The sequence below is a fragment of the Narcine bancroftii genome, chromosome 1, assembly GCF_036971445.1.
Source record: "Narcine bancroftii isolate sNarBan1 chromosome 1, sNarBan1.hap1, whole genome shotgun sequence".
Lineage (NCBI taxonomy): Eukaryota > Metazoa > Chordata > Chondrichthyes > Torpediniformes > Narcinidae > Narcine > Narcine bancroftii.
This window is the reverse complement of record NC_091469.1, coordinates 37,783,416-37,804,771: the sequence shown is the minus strand read 5'-3', so window position 1 is coordinate 37,804,771 and position 21,356 is coordinate 37,783,416. Positions and strand designations below refer to the sequence as shown.

Genomic DNA, 21,356 nt, shown 5'->3' with positions numbered 1-21,356 from the left:
CAATGTATAGACAAACTATACAATGTGGTACTGTCCACTGCCATGGTACTTCAGAAGATTAATAAACTATCTTTGCACTTGTAATGACCTGAGCTCAATGGTACCATTAGGTCAGGGCCTGATAGAGAAAAGTGATCATTCAAAAATTCTAATTGCACCTTTGAGAGGTTACAGTCCCGATGGGTCTGTAAAAAGGAAAAAAATCCTTTTTCCTTTCCTACTGAGCTTTTAGCCATCAGGACCCGAGTGCCAGTGACTAATTTTTTCTGGGTAACCTTTAACTTATTTTTTTGCCGTCAATGAGATTCCCTTTAATTTATAATTTTCCCAGCAAATCAAATTACTTTCAAAGCTCTGAATCAACAATGTTGCTAATTATATTTAAATATAAAGAATTAAGTGTTTCATTAAATAACTATTATTTAGAAATACTGAGAGATAAGAATTTAACATCTATCTTTCATTAAATGGATTCAACAGCAACCAACTTCAGTTAGCTTTGGTGTTCTACGTGTAATTTACCCCCATTTAGAAGGAACAAAAATGCCTTTTGACAAATGCTGCTCTCAGAATAATCCCATCAATCCCTTCATTCTCCCCTTACATAAATAGCTCCCCATCTTTATTTTAGGAATGCATTTCTGCCTCAAAATAATGGGAAGGTCTTGGGAGGATTAATTACTAACAGTGCAGAAAAACATTTTTAATTAAAATAATTTACTTTAAAATCACCGTAATTGAATAAATAGTTTTTTTCTATTGAATTCTACTTTACTGTATACATAATTCCAATGCAAGCATTCCAGAACTCAGATTGCTTAAAATAAATGCACTTTCCTGTATTTATTTGTTTTATCAAAACTATCTATGCTTTGTTTTGAACTGGTCTTACCAAAAGATTGGACTTTCCCCTGGTTCCTTCACCTTGTAGTATTCTTTGTCTTGTGGTAAAACCTTGGTCAAACCAAAGTCACCAATTTTTACTCTGTTCTCATTCTCCACAAGAATGTTGCGAGTTGCCAGATCTCGATGTATATATCGCTTGGTTCCAAGATACTCCATTCCCTGTAATGTCCAATGAAATCAGTGCATCTGAGTCAGACCATTTCATTAAGGCCAAAGATTACACTCTGTTTCCATGCTACAGTGATAGCAGAGTAGGGCAGATTGTGGGCTGCTGCCTCAGAGCTCAAGTGATTCTGATCTTTATGCTATGTGGAGTTTTCATGTTTTCCCGTGGCTTATGGTTAAGAATGGTTGCTGGTGTGAAGTTTCTATGGAAATGTGAGTTACAACCTCTTAACCCTATATCTGTATAGCACAATATGGACACCATGCCAACCATCCATCAAAACAAATCTCATATCTCCTTCCTCCCCACAATATTTCTAACAACTTCCCACAGATTCTACTACTCATGTATATACTAAGGACAGTTAGCTAATGACAGCCCATGTAGGAGGAAAATGGAGAAAACTTAGGGGTCAGAGGGAGACATGGAAACTCCACATAGACAGCATTAGAGGTCAGGATTGAATTTGGGTCACCGGAGTCCCACTGCAGTAGCTTACTTGAATGTATAATTTTACATTTAATCACTTCTGCTCCTCACCCCCTCAGCAAGTTGCACTCCACTGCACTGGCTTCACAAACTTTTTCATTAATGGCAATAATGTAATACATTCATTGCATTGATCAGTCCTCGTCAGCTTGTGAGGCAAGGTTCAAAAATCAATACTTTGGCATGTTATTGGTCAGACTTGATTGAGCTTGGCCATGAAAGGTTTAATTTTAAATAAAGAGATCATGCGGAGAAACGTTATGGTTATCACACTGCCCACTGTCTTTTTTCCAGGTAACAGGGAGAAATTCTCCTGGGGCCTAAAAGCTGTGAATGCTGAAAATCTGCAGTAAAAACAAAACACAGCAGGTGAAGCAGCTGCTGTAGAGAGAGAGTGGGAAAAAAAAGAGTTAATGGTCAACAGTTTTGGTCAATGATAGGCTCCAAAAAAGGTTTAAAAGCAAAACTAAACAGTTTTTAAAGATCCAGAAAAATAGTCAAAACATATACTTTGCATAGCATTCACAACAGGCCAGCCAGTCCTGGTACATTTGTGTTCCATCTCTCCTCACTTATCCTTTAACTATTCATCCATTCCTTTTTATTGAATATTTTAATTTTTTGAAGACGAATATAGAACATTATGACTATTCATCCACTCCTCCCTACATCTCTCAATGTGTCCACACTACTCCCTATGTACCAGCAAGTTCAAAATTCTCAGCACTCGGTTTCACTGAAGGCCGTTTTTCTTCCTTGTGATTTTTTAATCAGAAATAAAAATAATTAAGCAAAGTGAAAGAGACTTCATCTGAGGAGTTTTTAAAATCAAAATTTAGTTCAAGAGACTGATTACATTTGCTGACATTGTGGGAAAAGTTTTTATTCTGACATGATGACATCAGACTCGATTGGGTATTTTACAATGGAATAATGAAACTTAATTGGGATAAACTAACAATCAATTACCTTGCAGATTTGAGAAGCATAGGCAAGTAGCTTTCTGCGATCAATTCGATCTTTATTTTTCTGTAAGTAGTCACGCAGGCTTCCATGAGGCAAGTACTCCATAATCAATCTCACATTTCTCCGTCCTGTAAAGAGCACAATTAGTACAGCATATGGACTGATATTGGTTGGTCAGGGGAGGAAGGGTGGGGGGAGGAGGGGGCGGGAATTTGGCTTTGCGGATAGCTTGTTTTTTTGGTTGTAAATAATTGATGATGGTTATTTGTGCCAGCCCGCTGATGGAACTGTGCTTAATACTAAATCTTCACAATGCAACAAATACATGTGTTATTTGTCATGTAAATATGAAACCAAGTCATAGCACTGGCTGGGATAATGACAGGCATGAATTGAGAATTGGTTAATGGGCAGACGAGGAGTAAATAAGTAATTTGTGAATGAGTGGAATGGCCTGGGGATTGATGCTGAGGCCACAGATGTTCACAATGTTTCGGAATGGCAGCATCAAGTCCAACACATCCAAGTTTTCTGATGATATAAGGCTGAGTGGCAGTGTGGGCTCTGGGAAAAATGCCGAGGTTTCAGGAGATATAGATAGACTTAGCAAAGGTAGAATATAACATGGATAAATATAAAGGTATAATTTTGAATTGATGAGGAACTGAAAGGTATTGATGTTCAGAGGGATTTAAATGTAATTAGATTCAAATCAGTAGAGGTTTACATGTAGAAACACTAGGCAATTATGTGGAACTATTGCAGGAGGATCTGGGCCCTTGGAAAATGATCAAAAGGATGGATTATATTTACAATAGAGGAAGGACAGTGAAGGTTCACTGTCATGGTGGGGATGCAATGTGAAGAGAGATTAAGTGGAATAGAATTCTCCTTGACTGCAATTCCTGTTCCATTGCACTTATCTATCACGTACTCAAGAACAAAATCCAGGGTGAAGAGAACATCTGATAGAATTGTCTCTTGTAAAGCACAACAACTTTTCCACAGATGAGCAAGTTATCCGTCTGCGTCACTATGTTTGGGAAAAAATGTTCGTATAATGGAATAACACCATTAAAAGCTCTACACTATCCTCTTCCTCAGTCACTAAGTGTCCAAGCATTACTGAACTTCCTTGTTCCTCCAGAAAAAAATTCTACTGGCAGAGGTAAACTTGCCCTCTTTACCACAGGGAAGAGCTTAAGTCTCTAAACCAGAGCGAGTGAACAGTTTTGAAAATTCAGCACTCAACTTTATCATTAAATACTGACCCACACTGTAGCACACTCCTTTGTACTTGACAATGTTCTCATGTTGAAGAGATTTGAGGATTTCGATTTCTCTTTCAAAGTCACGAATGTGTTCTGCGGTGCTCTGCTGCAGTTTTTTCACTGCCACCACATCACCTGTGTTGTCCTGCAGTGGGTCATATCGACAGAGCTCAACGCTCCCAAAGTTGCCCTATTTTGGAAGGAGCAGCTCAAGGTTAGTGGGTCGAACACACCAAGTCAGTCTGGCTCCAATGCATGTTGTTTGTTGCTTGTGTGAGTTCTTATAGTAAAGCCACATAGCTGCACAGCATTAAAAAAAAACTTCATGATCACAAGTATTTACCTATAATTAGTCAGAATACACAACAGATTTTTTTACAGAAAGCTGATGCTGCTATTGTTAAGGAATTACTGAGAGCCTCAGGCTTAAAGCATGAAAACAGGCCCTTTGACCCAGAGCGCCCCATGCTGACCCTCACAAATTAATTGACACTTACCCTACGCTAATCCCTATTAAAAAAAAATTCTCTTGACATTCAGATTCTATTCACCTCCATCCTTGAAATAACTTAAAGTAATCAATTAACCCACTCTTTTTTAGAATGTGGGAAGAAACCAAAGCACCTGGAAGAAACACAGATTCACAGGGAAAATGTGCAAACACCAGTCACCATTGGATGTGTGAGTTGAACTTTGATCAGTATGGCTACGAAACAGCTAACCTACAAGCTGCATCACTGTGGTGTCCTTGGATTGGGTTTGGTTCCTGGGATTGAAACTGTAAACCTGGTGAGCATTACAGATGACTGCCTTTTCAAACATATATCTCTCCAATTCCTCTTCATTTACCCATATCCTTTATCTCTTTTACAGTGATGAACTTCAGTGCAGGTTTGTGAAACACCCCTCCGCCCTGACTCAGCTTCTTACAACCACGAGTTCAGCAAGTTCAGATCTCTTGTGCTTCTAACCAGTAGTTACGCACACAATGGCTGGTCATGATCCCTTTCACCAAGCAGGATTTGGCCATATCATTGAAACGAAGCAGAAAAAATTGAGCTCTCCATCTTCCACTTGATTATTGTTTGAAGAGGGCAGCTCATTATTGTGGTGAAGGAACAGAATTTCCCAATGCATGCATGGGTGGGAAACCCTCCTCCCTCCACTTTCAGTGATCTGTTCCACTGAGAATTTCCAGCATACAATCAGATAACAGCAAGCCCTCAGACAGGGGAAACAATGGAAAGGAAAGGCCTCTGGTTTGGTCTGGGACCATCAGAGCATGACAGGGATGGATGGCAAACTGCACCAGTGATGGACATCATATTCAGCTTTCGACTCATCATATTTTTGGTAGGGGGTGGCATATACATCCATGCATTTTAAAATAGTATAAAGCAATCTGCACCAATAATTTACCCAAATGAATGACCCTTGCTGATGACCCGTAATTGTGTCCTTATTTGCTGAAAAAAAAGGAACTCAAATAAGTAATCAAGGAACAAAAAAAAATGTAGGTGCTGGAAATCTAAAATGAAAACAGGTTGCATCTATGAGGAAGGAAGAAAGGCTGATGCTTCAGGCCAAAGACCTGTCATCAGAGTGAAAGGGGTTTGACCTGAAACAAACCTTGTTTCTCTCTGCATGGATTCACCCTGGCCTGCTGAGTGGCTCTGGGATTCTTTGTTTTCATTTCAGATTTCCACTGTCTGCGGGCTTCCAATTTTCACTGCAGAGACTGCAAGTGAAATACAGGTAGATTTTTACAATGATTTTACATTTATTTTTAAGATCTGGGCATCACTGGAAAAGCCAGCATTTATTTCTCTTCCTTGATCATCTTCGGCAAGATGATGGTGAGACGCTGTTTGGAACGGACATGATCCTTAAATTTAAAATTTAAGTTTAGACATATAGCACGGAAACAGGCCCTTTCTGCCCACGAGCCCGTGCTGCCCAACTGCACTCAATTGACCTCCAGCCTTGGCACGTTTTGAAGGGCAGAGGAAACCAAAGCACCCGGAGGAAACCCATGCATATATGGGGAGAACGTACAAACTCCTTACAGACAGCGCTGGTTGCTGGTGCTGTAATAGTATTGCGCTAACCGTGCCTCCTTCTAGTGAAGGTGCTCCTATAGCACATTTAGAATGGAAGTTCCATGATTTCAACCCAATTATGTTAACAGTATGATGAAGAGTTTTGTAATCGTGATGATGTATGACTTGGAGCAGAACATGTAGTTAGTGGTGCTTCCATGTTCCCATTGCTTTTCTCTTTGATAATAAAGATTGTGGGTTTTGAAGGTGTCGTCGTTGGGTAAGTTGCGGTTAGCATAGCGGTTAGTGCAATGCTATTACAGTGCCAGTGACTCGGGTTCAAATCTGGCGCTATCTGTAAGGAATATGCATGTTCTCCCTGTGTCTGTGTGGGTATCCTCCTATCTTCCAATGAGAAAATTTGGGCAGCACAGCTCGTGGGCTGAAAGGGCCTGTCCCCGTGCTGTATGTCTAAATAAATCAAATATCGGTGGTACCTTTAGTACATGGTATGCACTGCAGGAGGTGGAGGGGATAAAAGATTGGAATAGTGGATGGTGTGACAATTGAGTAGGCTTTGTTCTGAATGATACTGAGCTTTTTAAGAGATGTTGGAGCTGCATTCATCTAGGTAACTGGAAGGTACTTCATCACATTTCTAACTTGTTTTGTGGATGGTGGAAAGGTTTGGGGCTTCAAGAGGTCATGGAGACACAGAACAGTAAGGCCATTTGGCCCTACTTGTCTACATCAACCAAGTTGGCATTCAGGGCTAGACCCATTTACCTACATTTGGCCCATATTCTTCAAAACCCTTGCTATCCATATTATCTGTCCAGTTGTCTTTAACATCATGTTTTTGGTCAAAGCTTCTATTGTAGCCACTTCTACAGTGTTTTCTGGCAGCTTTTTCCAGTTATGCACTACCCTTTGAATGAAAAATTTGCCCCTCGGGTCCCTCTTAAAACTCTGCCCTCTCACCTTAAACCTATGCACTCCAGTTCCAGAACCATCTAGCCTGGAGAAAAAGAACTGTGAATACTCACTTTAGCCATGTCCCTCATGATATTATAAATATCTATAAAATCACCATTCAGCCTCCCAGCCTATTTAATTTCTTCCAATAGCTCAAGCATTCCAGTCCTGACAACATCTCTGTGAATCTTTTCTGCATGCCTTCCAAACTTTAATATCCTTCCTACAGCTGGATGATCAGAACTGCACTGACCCTCCATGTGGTGTCTTCAATGCTTTGTACAGCTATATCATGAGATCTCAACTTTTGCACTCACTATCCCTCTCAATGGAGGCAAGTGTGTCAAACACCTTCCTAGCCTTCTTGCCAATCTGAGTTGCTATTTTCATAGAAATCTAGAAAATAGGATCAGAAGAAAGCCATTCAGTCCTTCGAGTCTGCTCCAACATTCAATACGATCATGGCTGATCATATGGCTTTCAGGAACCCTCAATGTAACTATGAACCTACACTCCTAGGTCTCTCAAAACTAGAACACTCTCTAGGGCTCTACCATTTACTGTGTAAATCCTGCCCTGATATAACTTGCCACCAATACAACACCTCACACTTGTCAAAGTATTAAATTCCACTTGCCACTCCTCGGCTCGCCTTCCCAATTGATCTAGATCACATTGTAAATTTAGATATCTTTCATCGCTTGGTCAAAATCAGAGTCAGAATTTATTGTCATGAACATGTCATTAAATTTATTGTTTTGTGGCAGCATCAGGAGTACAAACATTTATATAAACCACCTTACAAAATAATTTAAAATAATGCAAAACAAAAGTCTTGTTGGAGCGGCAGATTGTCTGGAAGAGAACTCGTTGTTCTAAGAGGGTCATGTGGTTTTGCAAGCAGAGAGAGAGTCAAACAGGCTTTCTGAGAGACAGACACACGCACACACAGATCACTTTTACAGTGTTACAGTCAGTAACAATAGCTGGGACTGGAATAGGTCAACTGACAAGCTTGTGGAAAGCCCCATTTGGAAGACAGCCTGGTCAAAGCCCTTGTGGTTCATGCAAGAGAAGAGGAATAAGGGAAACAAAAAGGCACTTTGTGAAGACCTGAAAGAAAGAGGTTATCATCTTGAGAATCCTGAAGGGGGCAAGTTTTGTCAGCAAGACCCTGGAGTGGCTGATTAAAAAGGAATCAGTTGTGGAAATCCTGGAACAACAAATCTCTCTCTGAAAACCAACAAGAACCTTCCTGAGCGGTAATCATTTACTTTTCAAGCACCAAAGCCTCCACAGTAACAACCTGGCACGTTGCGGTCTCCAGGCTATCACCAAGAGGTGGTGGGGGGGGGGGGGGGTTTCTAATATACTAGTTGATCTTATATTCCTCAAAAACAGCACACATACACATCCTTTCCTGTCCTGGTCCCGTCTTTCCAGATCAACAGACATCAATTCGGTGCTGTGACTACCTCTGCTCCCCATTGTGTGTTCGTACCTTTTACACAGAAGACGTGGTGCAATAAAGGTGCAATATTCCCACATTGAAGTGATTGTGTAAAAGGGGCTAATGTCCTTAGTTCATTGATCATTCAGAAACCTGATGACAGAGGGGAAGAAGCTGTTCTTGTGCTGCTGGGTGCTTGTCTTCAGGCTTCTGTAGCTTTTTTCCCAATGGTAGCAGAGTGAAGAGGGGATAGTCTGGGTGGTGGGGGTCCTTGAGGATAGAGGTTTCTTTTTTAAGACATGCCTCTTGTAGATGTCCTTGATGGGGTGATGACTGGTGCCTGTGATGTCACAGGCTGAGTTAACAACCGTCTGGAGTTTTTACATGTACTGAGCATTCGCACCTCTGTACCAGACAATGATGCAACTAGCCAGAATGCTCTCCACGGTACACCTATAGAAGTTTCTGAGAGTCTTCAATGACATACCGAATTTCTCATCAAACTCCTTCATGATTGCATCAACATGGAGACTCCAAGACAGATCCTTAGAGGAATTTGAAGTTTTTAACCCTCTCCTCCGTTGACCCCTCGATGAGGACTGGTGCCTGTTCTCCTGACTTCCTCCTGAAGTCCACAATAATCTCCTTGGTTTTGCTAAGGGCAAGGTTGTTGGTGTGACATCATACAACTAGCTGATCTATCTCCCTCCTGTATGTTTCCTCATTGCCGTCTGAGCTTCTGCTGATAAATGTGGTATCATCGACAAATTTGTAGATAGCATTTGGATTGTGTCTAGCCACACAGTCATGGGCATAGAGTGATTTTGCATCCTTTAGGTGCAAATGTGTTGATCGTCAGTAAGGAGGAGACTTTGTTTTTAATTCATTCTGATCGTGGTCTTCTGATGAGGATGTAACAATATTAATATTTGGGAGAATTTATAAGATTTAGAGTAGGTCACATACATACAAACATTTTAAAACAGATCTTATTTGAAAGACTGAAGAATTCACATTGCAAGATCTCTGGAGATCTTTCACAAGTAGGTATTAATTGAACTGACGTCATAAAATGCTTGACCATTGTCTTGCTGGAGTCATGCTGTCTATCAGTACCCTTTCTGCAAAGTGCTCACAGAAAGGTCAATTCTGGATTGTTTACCTAAGATACTTGAGAAGAAGAAAGAACTCCTGTTGTTTGCTGGAGAAGGTGGGGGTTTTGCAAGACATGAGTCACATGCTCTCTTTGGAGTTTCAGTTGGAAGAGAGAGAGTTAACAGCTCAGTCAGTCAGTGTGTGGGACACTGAGAAGTAAATGAAAAGTGCAATCCAGGGAAAACTGTTTGAAACTGATGAAAGCAAGTTCCAGAGCAATAGATGGCTGGAAGTGCTATCTGTCTGATGTTTCTCTTGAAATAGAGGAAGGAATGGAACTCTGTGATAGCTTGAAGAAAGAGGTTACCATCTAGAAGACCCTGATGGGGCAATTTTCATCAGTGAGACCCTGAGGTGACTAGTGGTGGTACCTCAGTTGTGGAAATTCTGGAGCAACAAATCTCTCTCTGCAAACCCTACAAGAACCTTCCTGAGCGATAAACATTTACCTTTCAAGCACCAAGCCTGGTGAACTTTATATATGTTAAATTCTGTGCACAGTATGGTGAGTGCCTGCAACCAGAGAATTTGGAAGAAGTGAGATTGAACTGTGAACCAAAGAACTTTTCTTGAATTTACACACACATTACATACACATGAGCTTAGAATTAGAAGGGGATAATTTGGGTTAGTATAGGGTATAGTATAAGAATAAAGTTAAGTTAAAGTTTGATTCTATTTTCATGTTTGAAGTTGATTAAAAATAACTGGTTTTGAAAGCCACTTGTCTTGGTGAATGTCTATTGCTGCTGGGTTTTGGGGTCCTTTGGGCTCGTAACAAGGAAGTCTTGGATTCAGTTGCAGAGGGGGTGCACAGGCCCAGGTGGTTACTTGATCAAGTGTACGTAGTTGCGATCCGGCTCTTGTAGCTGGTGCATTTATATGGCAGGTCCAGTTGCGTTTCTCGTTCATGGTGACACCAAAGCTAATAATGGTAGGAAGTGTAACAAAGGTAATGCCCACAAAACCACACAATTCATTTCATCGTTCAAGTCCTTTTGATCCATCTTTCATAGCTTGTCACACAACTACTCTCATTCAAATTTGTTTATTATCTTCTGTCTGTACATATACTGTTTACAACCAGATGTAAGTGTTTCTCCAGACCATGGTGCTCACACATACACGATACATTTCTCACAGAGCATATAATAATCACACAACATACATAAAAATATAATCTAAAATACATATTTATAAATATTCTGCAATAATTCTAAGAGAGCCAAGATTACAGGATACCGTCACAGCCTGCGGGTAGAAGCCACTTCCCAGCCTGGCAGTCCTGATTTTAATGTTCTTGTATCTCCTTCAAAATGACTGCATGATAAATGGTAGGGGTCCTCAATAATTCCTTGAGCCCTATTTTAGCAATGTTTCCAATAGAGGCAAGGGAAACCCCAGTGATCTTCACATCACACCACCATTAACTTTTTTATGGAATCTCTCCAGACTTTTCGCCTTGTACAGTCTATCCCTTTCATTCAGTTCACTTCCCCTATTTCATTGCCTCTTAATTGTTCTAACTTATCCATTCTGACAAAGTGTCACCAACCTGATATATTGATTCTGTCTTCACAGATGCTGTCTGACCTGCTGAGTGTTTCCAGCAAACTTTTATCATCATAATTTCACATCGTTTTGCAGCAAGATTCATCAAACAATGAAGCTGATATGTGTAGTGGAACTTCACACTTTAGCTGATCGAGTGTGGATACCAACAAAAGAAATTGTGGATTAGACACTCCACTCAGGTTGCAAACAGGATGAATGATTACCTTGCCTAACTGCTGCAGGAATATGAGATGCCTTTCTTCAAACTGTGCAGGGTCATGGGTTCCACAGGAAGCAAGGAATCCAAAGCCACCTCCTCTAATATTTGGTATAAGGTCACTTTCGACTAATAACTCATAGTCTGTTGGAAAAAGAAAAGAGTTTCCAATATGATAAAACTTCCATTGAAGTGTTGTAGAAGGTTAAAATGGGCATTGAGGACAACTCCTTTTACCTGCTGTATCTAGGGATGTGAAGTTGAAAGAGTGGAAGGGGCAGGAACCATCACCCAGTGCTTGGATGTACAACAGTGAAGAATGGGGAAATAGAAAACGTATTTTAGTGGTTCTGGAGGGTTCAGACTCACCAGACAATACCAGAAAAATAGCAGCAAAAGAAGGTAGTTATTGAGAAGGTGCTGGATAGGAAAAGACACTGAGATAAATATTTTAAAACATTTTAAATCGATGCTTTGGACTCCTCTGCCATTTTGATGGTAAATGAGACTGAATCACATTCTAATTAAGACCTGTTTTGGTGCAAGCAGCCAAGTCTATCTCAGAATTTTGGCCAAGGGACAACAGGCATGTTATCTTACCTCGACTCCGTTTTGTCCACTTGGTTCAGTCCATCCCAACCTATATTCATGATATCTTTTATGCCCTTCATCATTTTAACAACTTCTATTTCCCTGAACTTGACCACCTCACTTTCACCATAGACGTCCAAATCTCCACATAGCTCCATCTCCTATACCAAAGGTTTCAAAGCCCTTCGTTTCTTTCTCAACAACAGACCAAGCCAGTCGATCTCCACCATCACCCTCCTCAGCCCGGAAGAACATGTTCTCACCCATAATAATTTATTTTTCAACTCATCCCACTTTCACCAAGTTAAAGGGGTTGCCATGGGTATACACAATGGTTCCAGGTATGCCTATATTTTTCTTGGCTCTATGGAGCAATCCATGCCACAAGCCTACACAGGCAAGGCTCCTCAACTCTTCCTCCACTACATTGAGAACTACATTAGTTCTACCTCTTGCACCCATAATGAGCTCTTCAACTTTATTCATTTTGCTGCTAACTTTCACCCCAATATTAAATTCACTTAGCCCACCTTTGGCAACACTCTCCCCTTTTTCGATCTCTCTGTCTCCATCTCAGAAAATAAAGTCTCTACATTTTCTACAAACCAACCAGCTCTTACAGTTACCTTCACTATATCTCTTCACACACCCAGTCCCCATAAGGATTCAATTCCTTTCTCTTAATTCCTCCGTCTTGGTCGCATCTGCTCCCAAGATGAGAGGTCTTTTATTCCAGAACATCCAAGATGTTCTCCTCCTTCAAAAAACATGGCTTCCTATCTACCACTTCAGCTCAGCCCTTGCCTGCGTACTCTCTATTTCCAACTCATTTGCCCTAGACTCTCTGCCCCCATATGCAACAAGGATAATATTTCCCTTGACCTCACCTATCACCTCACCAGTGTCCACATTCAACATATTATTCTCTACAATTTCTGCCTCCTACCATCCCTATCTGCTTTCCACAGGGGACTGCTTCCTCCATGACTCCCTCATCCACTCATCCCTCCTCACTAATTTCCCTCTTGATACCTGCCCTTGTGTATGCAGGAAATACCTCACTTGTGCCCACACTTCTTCTCTCACCACCATTCAAGACTCCAAGCAATCCTTCCAAATGAGGCCACTCTTCACTTGTGACTCTGCAGGGGTCATCTACTGAATCCAGTGCTTCCGTGGTAACCAACCTCCTTTACATCGGTGAGGCTGGACACACACTGGGATATCGTTTCGTTGAGCACCTTTGCTCTGTCTGCTGCAATAATGGGGACTTCCCAGTGGTCAACCATTTTGATTCCACATACCATTCCCACACCGACACGTCTGCCTCTTGCACCTCCAAACCAAGGTGACCTGCAAACTGGAGGAATAACACCTAACATTCTATCTGGGTACTCTCACCCCCACCATTTTATTCAGGTGCCTACCTGCTTTTTGCTCATACCTTGATGAAGGGCTCAGGCCTGAAATGTTGCTTCCAAATTTTTGCTTCCAATGAATGCTGCGTTATCTGCTGAGTTTCTCCAGCACTTTTGTATCATACACCTTGCATACCACCTGGTATCAGTGCTTATGCCTAAATGCCCAGCGTTCACAGTGGACATGTTCACCATATACATAGAGATGCAGGAGCATGAGTGCATTGGGCACACAAAAGGACTCAGCAGCATTTAGCAACTATTATGGGATTAAACCCATTTGGAAAACATGCAAAACTTCTTGACACATGGAAATATTCTCCCTCAATACTGGTCTGCCAATAAATCATGTCATGCAGGGTCACATGGCAGGAAAGTGTCACCAGCCAAAAATATATTCTACATGACATGGCAATGAAGCATTTACAATTTTGTAAGACATAAAAAATATGAAAGTGTTATGAGCAAAACAAAAAATCTTACATCCAACTAAAAATAATTTTCAGGGAGACTACCAGGTTAATCGTAAAGCAAATTGCAATTTCTACAATTGCAATTTGCTAATCAGCAATTACCCAAATTCGTCCATCAGTTTCCCTTCAAGGGGTGTTAATCAATAAAAAAAACTATCAATTGTGAACAATCTCATCAACCTTATACCAGTCTCCAGCAATGTGTTCACATTGCACCGCCGATGTGGGAAAGTAACTTAAAGCTCCACATTAAAGCACCAGGCAGAAATCAAGGTCAAGACAAAGTCTGAATGAGTCAGCATTTCTTGGTCAATTTTGAATAAACGTTTCCACACAAATACATTCCAGCTTCACATACGTCTTAGAAATGGGAAACAGAATAACTTTGCCACCACTGATTTGCTGAACTTACCCTATACGTTCATCTCACTCGTTTCATGTGGAAAAAATTTTCAGCTCTGTGTGCCTTTGATTCTCCTCGTGATATACCCAAGAACTCTTCTACCTGGTTCTCAAGCACACCCCCCCCTCCCACTCCAACATGCAGGTTTGTTAATCTTTCCACTTCTTTCTATCTGCCTCTCACCCTCTTACTTAACTTACTGGGTCTCATATTTTCTTCCCCTTCTCCAGATCTAACTTTTTTTTCTCCTTGCCTCATCTACCACCCACCAGCTGCTGTCTCTCAACTATACACCCCCTCCCTCTCTCCCATCTGGCTGCTTCTGCCCAGCACCTCCTCCTCACCTACATTGAACATTACAGCACAGAATGAGCCCTTTGGTCCATGATGCTCTGCTGACCTATATATACGTGATTCCACTTATCATTTATCAGCACCTGCCTCACCCCTCCCTTTCAATTTATTATACTGGCTATCTCCCCCTACGTTCCCAGTCTTGATGTAGGGTCTCAACCTAACGTGGTGCCCATTCTCCTGCCTTCATAGATGTTGTATGATGAGGTCCTTCCCCCTTGTGTTCCTCCAGCAGTTTTATTTCTTTCCTAAAATGATGTCTTTCCTTTTCTCTCTCTAGATGCTTGGCCTGCTAGAATTTCCAGAAATTAGCTTCATTTCCAGCATTTATAGTTGTTTGGCAAAGTGATTCACTGATTGGGTGACGGCTTCGCTGAACACCTCTGCCCTGTGGATCTAAGCTTGAATTTCTTATAGTCAACCATTCCAATTTCCTTCAATATTCTGACACAGACACGTTTGTACTCGGCCTCCATCCATTGCTCGAGTGAGCCCAAACATGAACTTGAGGAACAAGACATCAATTTCCTCCTTGGCAGCCTTAAAACTAACAGCATGAAAATCGATTTTTCTAATTTTAGGTAGCTGTAAACTCCATCTGGTATCAGTGTTTCTGTATCTTTAATCACTGTTCTTGCTTTTCTCTCTAACATTTACTTTCTCCTCCCAAAGGAGAACCCTCTACCTGTCTCTCCACCTCCCCTACCTTCTGTCCAATGTCCTATTACCTCTTGTCCCCTTCTCAGCTTCTTTATCTTCCATACATGTTGTACCCTCTTTTTAATTTGGTCTCAATGAAGGGTCCTGACCTGAAACACTGACTGAACATTTTTGCCCATGGATCCTGCCTGACCTGCTCAGTTCCTCCAGCATTTCATTGTTGGTTCTTTGATTTTGTTGTTGTGTATACAAACACGTTTCTTGGAGGTTCTAGACTTGAAAATTCAATCAATAATTTATGTTCATGACTGAAATGAGATGGGATAGTGCAATTTCTTTCAATTTTTGATTTACCTGGGGTAAACAGGCTGTTGAGGTCACGTATTATGGCACGGAATGAAGGCCTGAAGTCTGGTTCATAATCCATGCAGTGATTGATGAGGTTTGCCATTTCCAACCACTTTGGAGCAGGAAGCTGATGTTTATCTTCATAAAATTGCAATTTCTGTAAACAAAATCACATTTATAAACAATACAAAACATATTTGTAAACAGACGATGGCCATGATAATCTTGAGGAATTTCCAAATATTTCCTTTGAAAAAATATCAGCTATTTTTGTTTTACATATGCTAAAGTTCTGAAAGTACCATGTTAGGAACAATCCTTTCTCACAAACAGGAATTCAACTTTACAAACCAAGCACATTTTTCTTTGAAGACAGTACATGACAAGCCCATTGTTATTTGTTGGAGAATTTTCTGAACTCATCCGAATTAAACAAAGACACTCACATCTAGTTCATCATGGCTCTTCCCATCATTTCCGTATCTTTAATGATGCCATGAAATTTGAAGCAGGAATCTTGCCTCCAACTCAGGTTTCTATAGTTGAAAGTTTGGACTGCAAGGTTTAGGATAACACAACAGCTTTAAAGAGATTTAATACAGACTTTGGGTGAATCTCTTCATGTTGCAAATCAGCCATGTTGTAATAAATGAAGTTTGCAGTTTGGTCTGGTGGTGAATCTGTGGAATTCATTGCCACAGAGGGCAGTAGAGGCAGGTTCATTAAATATATTTAAGAGGGAATTAGATATATTTCTTCAGTATAAGGGTATTAAAGGTTACGGAGAGAAGGCGGGGATGGGGTACTGAACTTTAAGATCAGCCATGATCTCGTTGAATGGCGGAGCAGGCTCGAAGGGTCGAATGACCTACTCCTGCTCCTATCTTCTATGTTTCCATGTTTCTTTGGCACTTGACGCCAGGGGAAATCTTAAAGTTACTTAGAAAATGAAAAGTTAAGAGTTGTGACCAATACTGGTGTGAGTTCACCAGATCTGGCATGAAGCATATCTGCACCACCTGCTGCGAAAATTGCAACCTACTAAAGCCCTGTTTCTTGAGGAGATTTTTATCTGATTTTCAGATTTATTGTCAGAGTATATACACATCACATACAACCCTGAGATCCTTTTTTTTCCTGCAGGCGAGGCAGAATTACCACTTATTGGTAGTGCAAAAAAAAAACAACTGTACTCAATGTACACATGTAAAACAAATAATCAAATGTAATGCAAAAGTAAGAGACCTTAAATGATTTCCTGATTGTGTTTATTGTTGAAGAGTCTGATGATTGAGGGATAGCAGGTGCTCCTGAACCTGGTGGCACGAGTCTTGTGGAAACTATGCCTCTTTCCTGATGGTAGCAACAAGAACAGAGCATATGCTGGGTGGTGTGGACCCTTGATGGTTGCTCCTGCTCTCTGGTGGGAGCGTTCCCCGTTGATGTTCTCGATGGTGGGGAGGGTTTTGACTATGTTATCCTGGGCTGTGTCCACTATCTTTTCCAGGGCTTTACACTCAGGGGTATTGGTGCCCCCATACCAGACCTTGATGCAGCCGGTCAGCACTCTTTCCACCAAACATCTGGAGAAATTTGCCACGGTTTCCAATGTCATACCAAACTTCCGCAAACACCTGAGGAAGTAGAGACACTGAGCTGGTTTCTTCACGATACCATTAGTATGTTGGGTCCAGAAAAAATCCTCCAAGAGAGTGATCCCTGGATCTTAAATATTTGGTTTTCCCTTCCTGAAGTCAACAATCAGCTCCTTTGTTTTGGTGACATTGAGTGCGATGTTATTGATGGTGCATCTTTTGGCCAAATTTTCAATCTCCCTCCTGTGTGCTGACTCATCACCCCTTTTTATGCAACCCACTACCATGGTATCCTCAGCAAATTTGTAGATGGTGTTGTTATCATACCGAGCCACACAGTTGTAGGTGCAAAGTGAGTAGAGAAGGGGCTAAGAAATGCAGCCCTGTGGTGCTCCGGTACTGATGGAGACTGTGTCGGAGAAACCCAGTAAGTGGACGTTCTGCTTGTGGTCTCTTTCCCTTCTGGGCACAACAGCTCCCTGTAACCTGTGGATGGTAGTGCTCTTCCTTTTCCAATGTCCTGCCAAATACATCCAAAGTGTCTGGATTGCCCGGGCAAGCAATCATCATCAAAACATTCTCCAAGGTAAAATGAAACACTAGTGCAATTAGTAAGCTTTTATCCACAGTACAATTACAATATTAAATAAGCACTGAGATTAAATAAGCACCTGTATTTCCTACCTGTGACCGATATTATATCAACTCCTCCATTTATCAGTGTTGGCTAATCACTAGCATCTGAGCACACCTCAAAAGTGGGTGTGATAGAACCAGGCTGCATTCATTATGCTAAAATTAGAAAACAAAATCTCTTCAGCTTGACTCACTCACTCCAACTTATCTGGAACTCTTTTCTCTCGCATTCCTGTGATTGTTAACCAGAGGCCAAAAACTATGTGGCAAACGCAAATCACTTGAATAAAACCCTAATTAAAAATTGAAAGAATAACATTTTGTTAGCCAGCTGAAAAATGTAGTGGATACAGAAGGGCAGCAGTCCAATCCAAGCACCAAGAGTGACAATAAACGTGGTTTTGCAAGTTTGCCTAACCCTCATTTGCTTCATTGAGCAACAGCAGATTATAAGAATAACTTGTATTTCCATCCAGTATCAACTCACCCTTGTGGTGTCAAGTGATCCGAGTGGTTTATCTCCTCCACTGTAAATTTCCCATAAAGTGGCACCAAAGCTCCATTTGTCTGCTGCCAGGCTCAAATTTTTGGAATGCTGAATACATTCTGGTGGCACCCAAGGAATGCGTTCAACAAGAACTGGATAATGAAATTGATTAATTATAATGCAGAGTTAAAAATTCACAGAATCCAAAACCATTCAGAACAGGTTACAAAACACAGTAACACATCTGACTTGCTAATTAAAGGAGCAGTAAATATGAATAAATGGATAACTGTTAATGCCAATTAAATAATGTAATTTTAAAAAAGCAAAATCTCCCATAGATAACTGTGTAACTTTAACCTCTGCACAGGGTGTAGGTAATTAAAAGTGCTTCTCCATTAAAACCTACAATAGCCTTGGAAAAATAAAATTCAATTTCAGGATTTGTTTTTTAACCTTTTGCAACATTTTGTGTGAATATTTTATTGATGTAGTTATGGTGCTCTATCAAAGAAAATACTGAATATTTAATCACAGGAAAATAAAGCCCTTTTGTTACATCATATCTGATCCATGGAAAGAGCCCCATGGGTCCTGCAAAATATCTGAGTTGTCTCTTTAATAATTCCATAAGATTTTCCAGAGTTCACACAACATGCTTCCCAATAATAGGCTAAAAATGACCTTTTATACCTTTAAGTGTCTCCAGTTTAACTGAGTCTGGGCAAAACATTTTCAATACATCAATGATTTTGTGAACATGCATAATATCACGTCTTGGATACTACTGTGGGCAGATATGTTACCACTGAGCCAGAGCACAGACCAGCAACCAGCTCTTCTCTGATCAAGTTTCAGTCTCTTCACTCTTGGTGATTAGAACTAAATGCAACAATCCCAGTGCAGAACTTGATCAGGTCTAGTTATCGTCTCCAACATACTACGGTGGCTTTACTCTGCAGGTCAATATTTTACTAGTTTAATTGGCCTTTTTGTCTACATTAATTGGGTGTGTTGTGTACTAACTACTCCAAGTCTCTTTCATCCACTGTCAGGAATCAAGTAGCTGAGTACAACAGGTGAAGGCAAGATTGGGCTGGGTTCTAAGTTTCCTTGTATCAAGAAATCCCAATCTCTACTGTTGCACATGAAAGATGCCACCTTTTGAACTAAAGAAATCTCTTGGTGCCTGCCACATTGACCACCGCCAGTGGGCTGATCTCGCCTCAAACCGTGCATCTTGGCGCCTCACAGTTCGGCGGGCAGCAACCTCCTTTGAAGAAGACCGCAGAGCCCACCTCACTGACAAAAGGCAAAGGAGGAAAAACCCAACACCCAACCCCAACCCACCAATTTTCCCCTGCAGCCGCTGCAACCGTGTCTGCCTGTCCCGCATCGGACTGGTCAGCCACAAACGAGCCTGCAGTTGACGTGGACTTTTACCCCCTCCATAAATCTTCGTCCGCGAAGCCAAGCCAAAGAAGAAGACTTGTCAACAATATTGGTTGTTAAGCTTCAGGAGGTAAGTATATTATGTGAGGGAATGAAAGGAAGGCAAAGAATCTGCTCACTAGGTGACCTCTATTGAAGCAGTTAACACACACTTGGCCCAAGGCTAAAGCCCAAGGTCACTATAATAACAGAAAGACATGTTGGGCAGTTCAAGCAAATAAGATGTGACGTACTGTGTATAATCTGGGACAGAAATTAATCTTCTATTACATGCACTAAGCATATAATGCGGCCATGTAAATGAAATAAACAAAACTGTTTACACACATTATGTTGTGCGTTTAATGCACAAAACAAGACCATGAAATTGCTTCACACAGGTCTTTTTCTCTCTATGTCAGAATTGTATGCCACTGACTTGCAAAACTCTACCAACTTGTCAAAAGCTTGCAAATCTGAATTGAATTGGAAAGACACATTCCTCACATTAAGTTCAACATTATTGATAGAGTTAAACATTGCTAATTAGTAATCTTCTTGCAAACCTCACTCCTCATTACTGATCAGTTTATAATGCATCCAATTAGTTAAGCAAGCCTTAAGCACTCAGAATTGAAGCAAGGATTGAGTTGTGTACAGTTTAGTCTGCAGTAGAAGCCTGTGAATTTACAAACTGTCTCTAAGAACTGTGTGTGTGTTGAATGGGGTGGGGGTGGGGAGGTGACAGAGGGTCAGTGTGAATATTTAAATTGAGAACAAGTAAAATAATGTAAAATAATGTTAATTAACACTGAGGAAAGCATGGAAGCATTAGGTTGGTTCTGCTTGAGATCAGAATGGCATTTTAAGGCCTAACAAAATACTGTGCTATACCAACACTAGTTCCATTTACAAAGTGCCTCAAAAGCAATCAAAAAGGCATTACATAGAATATCATAAAACAAAGGCATTGGATACTGAGGCAGATATTACAACAGGTGACAGAAGATTTGGTCGGAGAGAGTTTTAAGGAACTTCTCAAGAGGTGTTTTTATGCTTTGGACCTTGGTAGCTAATTGAAAATTGAGGAAGTGCAGAGTCCAGAATTAGAGGAGCTCACACAGAACCAGAATGAAGCCTATCTTTTGAGAGATACAAAAACCAATCCTTGTCTTAGTTTCCCAACTCATTTTACATTACAAGATGATGACATAGGGGCATTTAGCATTCATGCAGAATTCAAAACTTTCATTACTTCGGTTTCCAACCTGATAGTCCATCTTTAATTCTTTCCTTTCTGGACCTCTCTGTCTCATGGGATAGGTAAGCAATAAACATCCACTATGAGTCCACAGATTCCTCCAGCAATTTCATCTCAGCTTCCTCCCATCCAGCACCTATCAGGACTCCATTCTATTATCTCCAATGTATCTGCTCCAATTGATGAGATTTTCCACACAGGTGCATTTTAGGTATCTTTTAATGGATGATAGAGCCCTTGAGCCTATCTCCTCCAATCCCTATACCTCTGCACTGACTGGACAGAGCCAAGGATTGAGTTGCCCTGGGTCCTCCTCATCATCCATACTTTGCAATTTCCACCTTCTTAAAAAAGATTCCCCAAATACATACATTTTTTTTTAACCTTTTCTGTCCCATTCAGCATTCCAGAGGGGATCATTCTCTTTGTGACCCACTTATCTGATCTTCCATCTCCGACTAACCACTCCCCTTTTGTGTTGTATTAAATGCTCACATTCTACACTGGAGAA

At 40.8% G+C, this 21,356-nt stretch overlaps 1 protein-coding gene across 9 annotated transcripts in view; it reads right to left on the bottom strand.

The window, feature by feature from the left end:
- LOC138757128 (tyrosine-protein kinase JAK2-like) overlaps positions 1 to 21,356 on the bottom strand; it is a 297,517-nt gene that overhangs the window by 10,239 nt on the left and 265,922 nt on the right. For all 9 annotated transcript variants that reach the window (XM_069923956.1, XM_069923994.1, XM_069923978.1 and 6 more), the window contains 6 exons: positions 18,154 to 18,305; positions 15,442 to 15,592; positions 11,196 to 11,332; positions 3,799 to 3,988; positions 2,531 to 2,655; positions 893 to 1,065 (listed from right to left, as the gene is read on the bottom strand). In XM_069923956.1, coding sequence (XP_069780057.1) covers positions 893 to 1,065; positions 2,531 to 2,655; positions 3,799 to 3,988; positions 11,196 to 11,332; positions 15,442 to 15,592; positions 18,154 to 18,305 — 928 coding nt within the window. The remainder of the gene's footprint in view (positions 1 to 892; positions 1,066 to 2,530; positions 2,656 to 3,798; positions 3,989 to 11,195; positions 11,333 to 15,441; positions 15,593 to 18,153; positions 18,306 to 21,356) is intronic.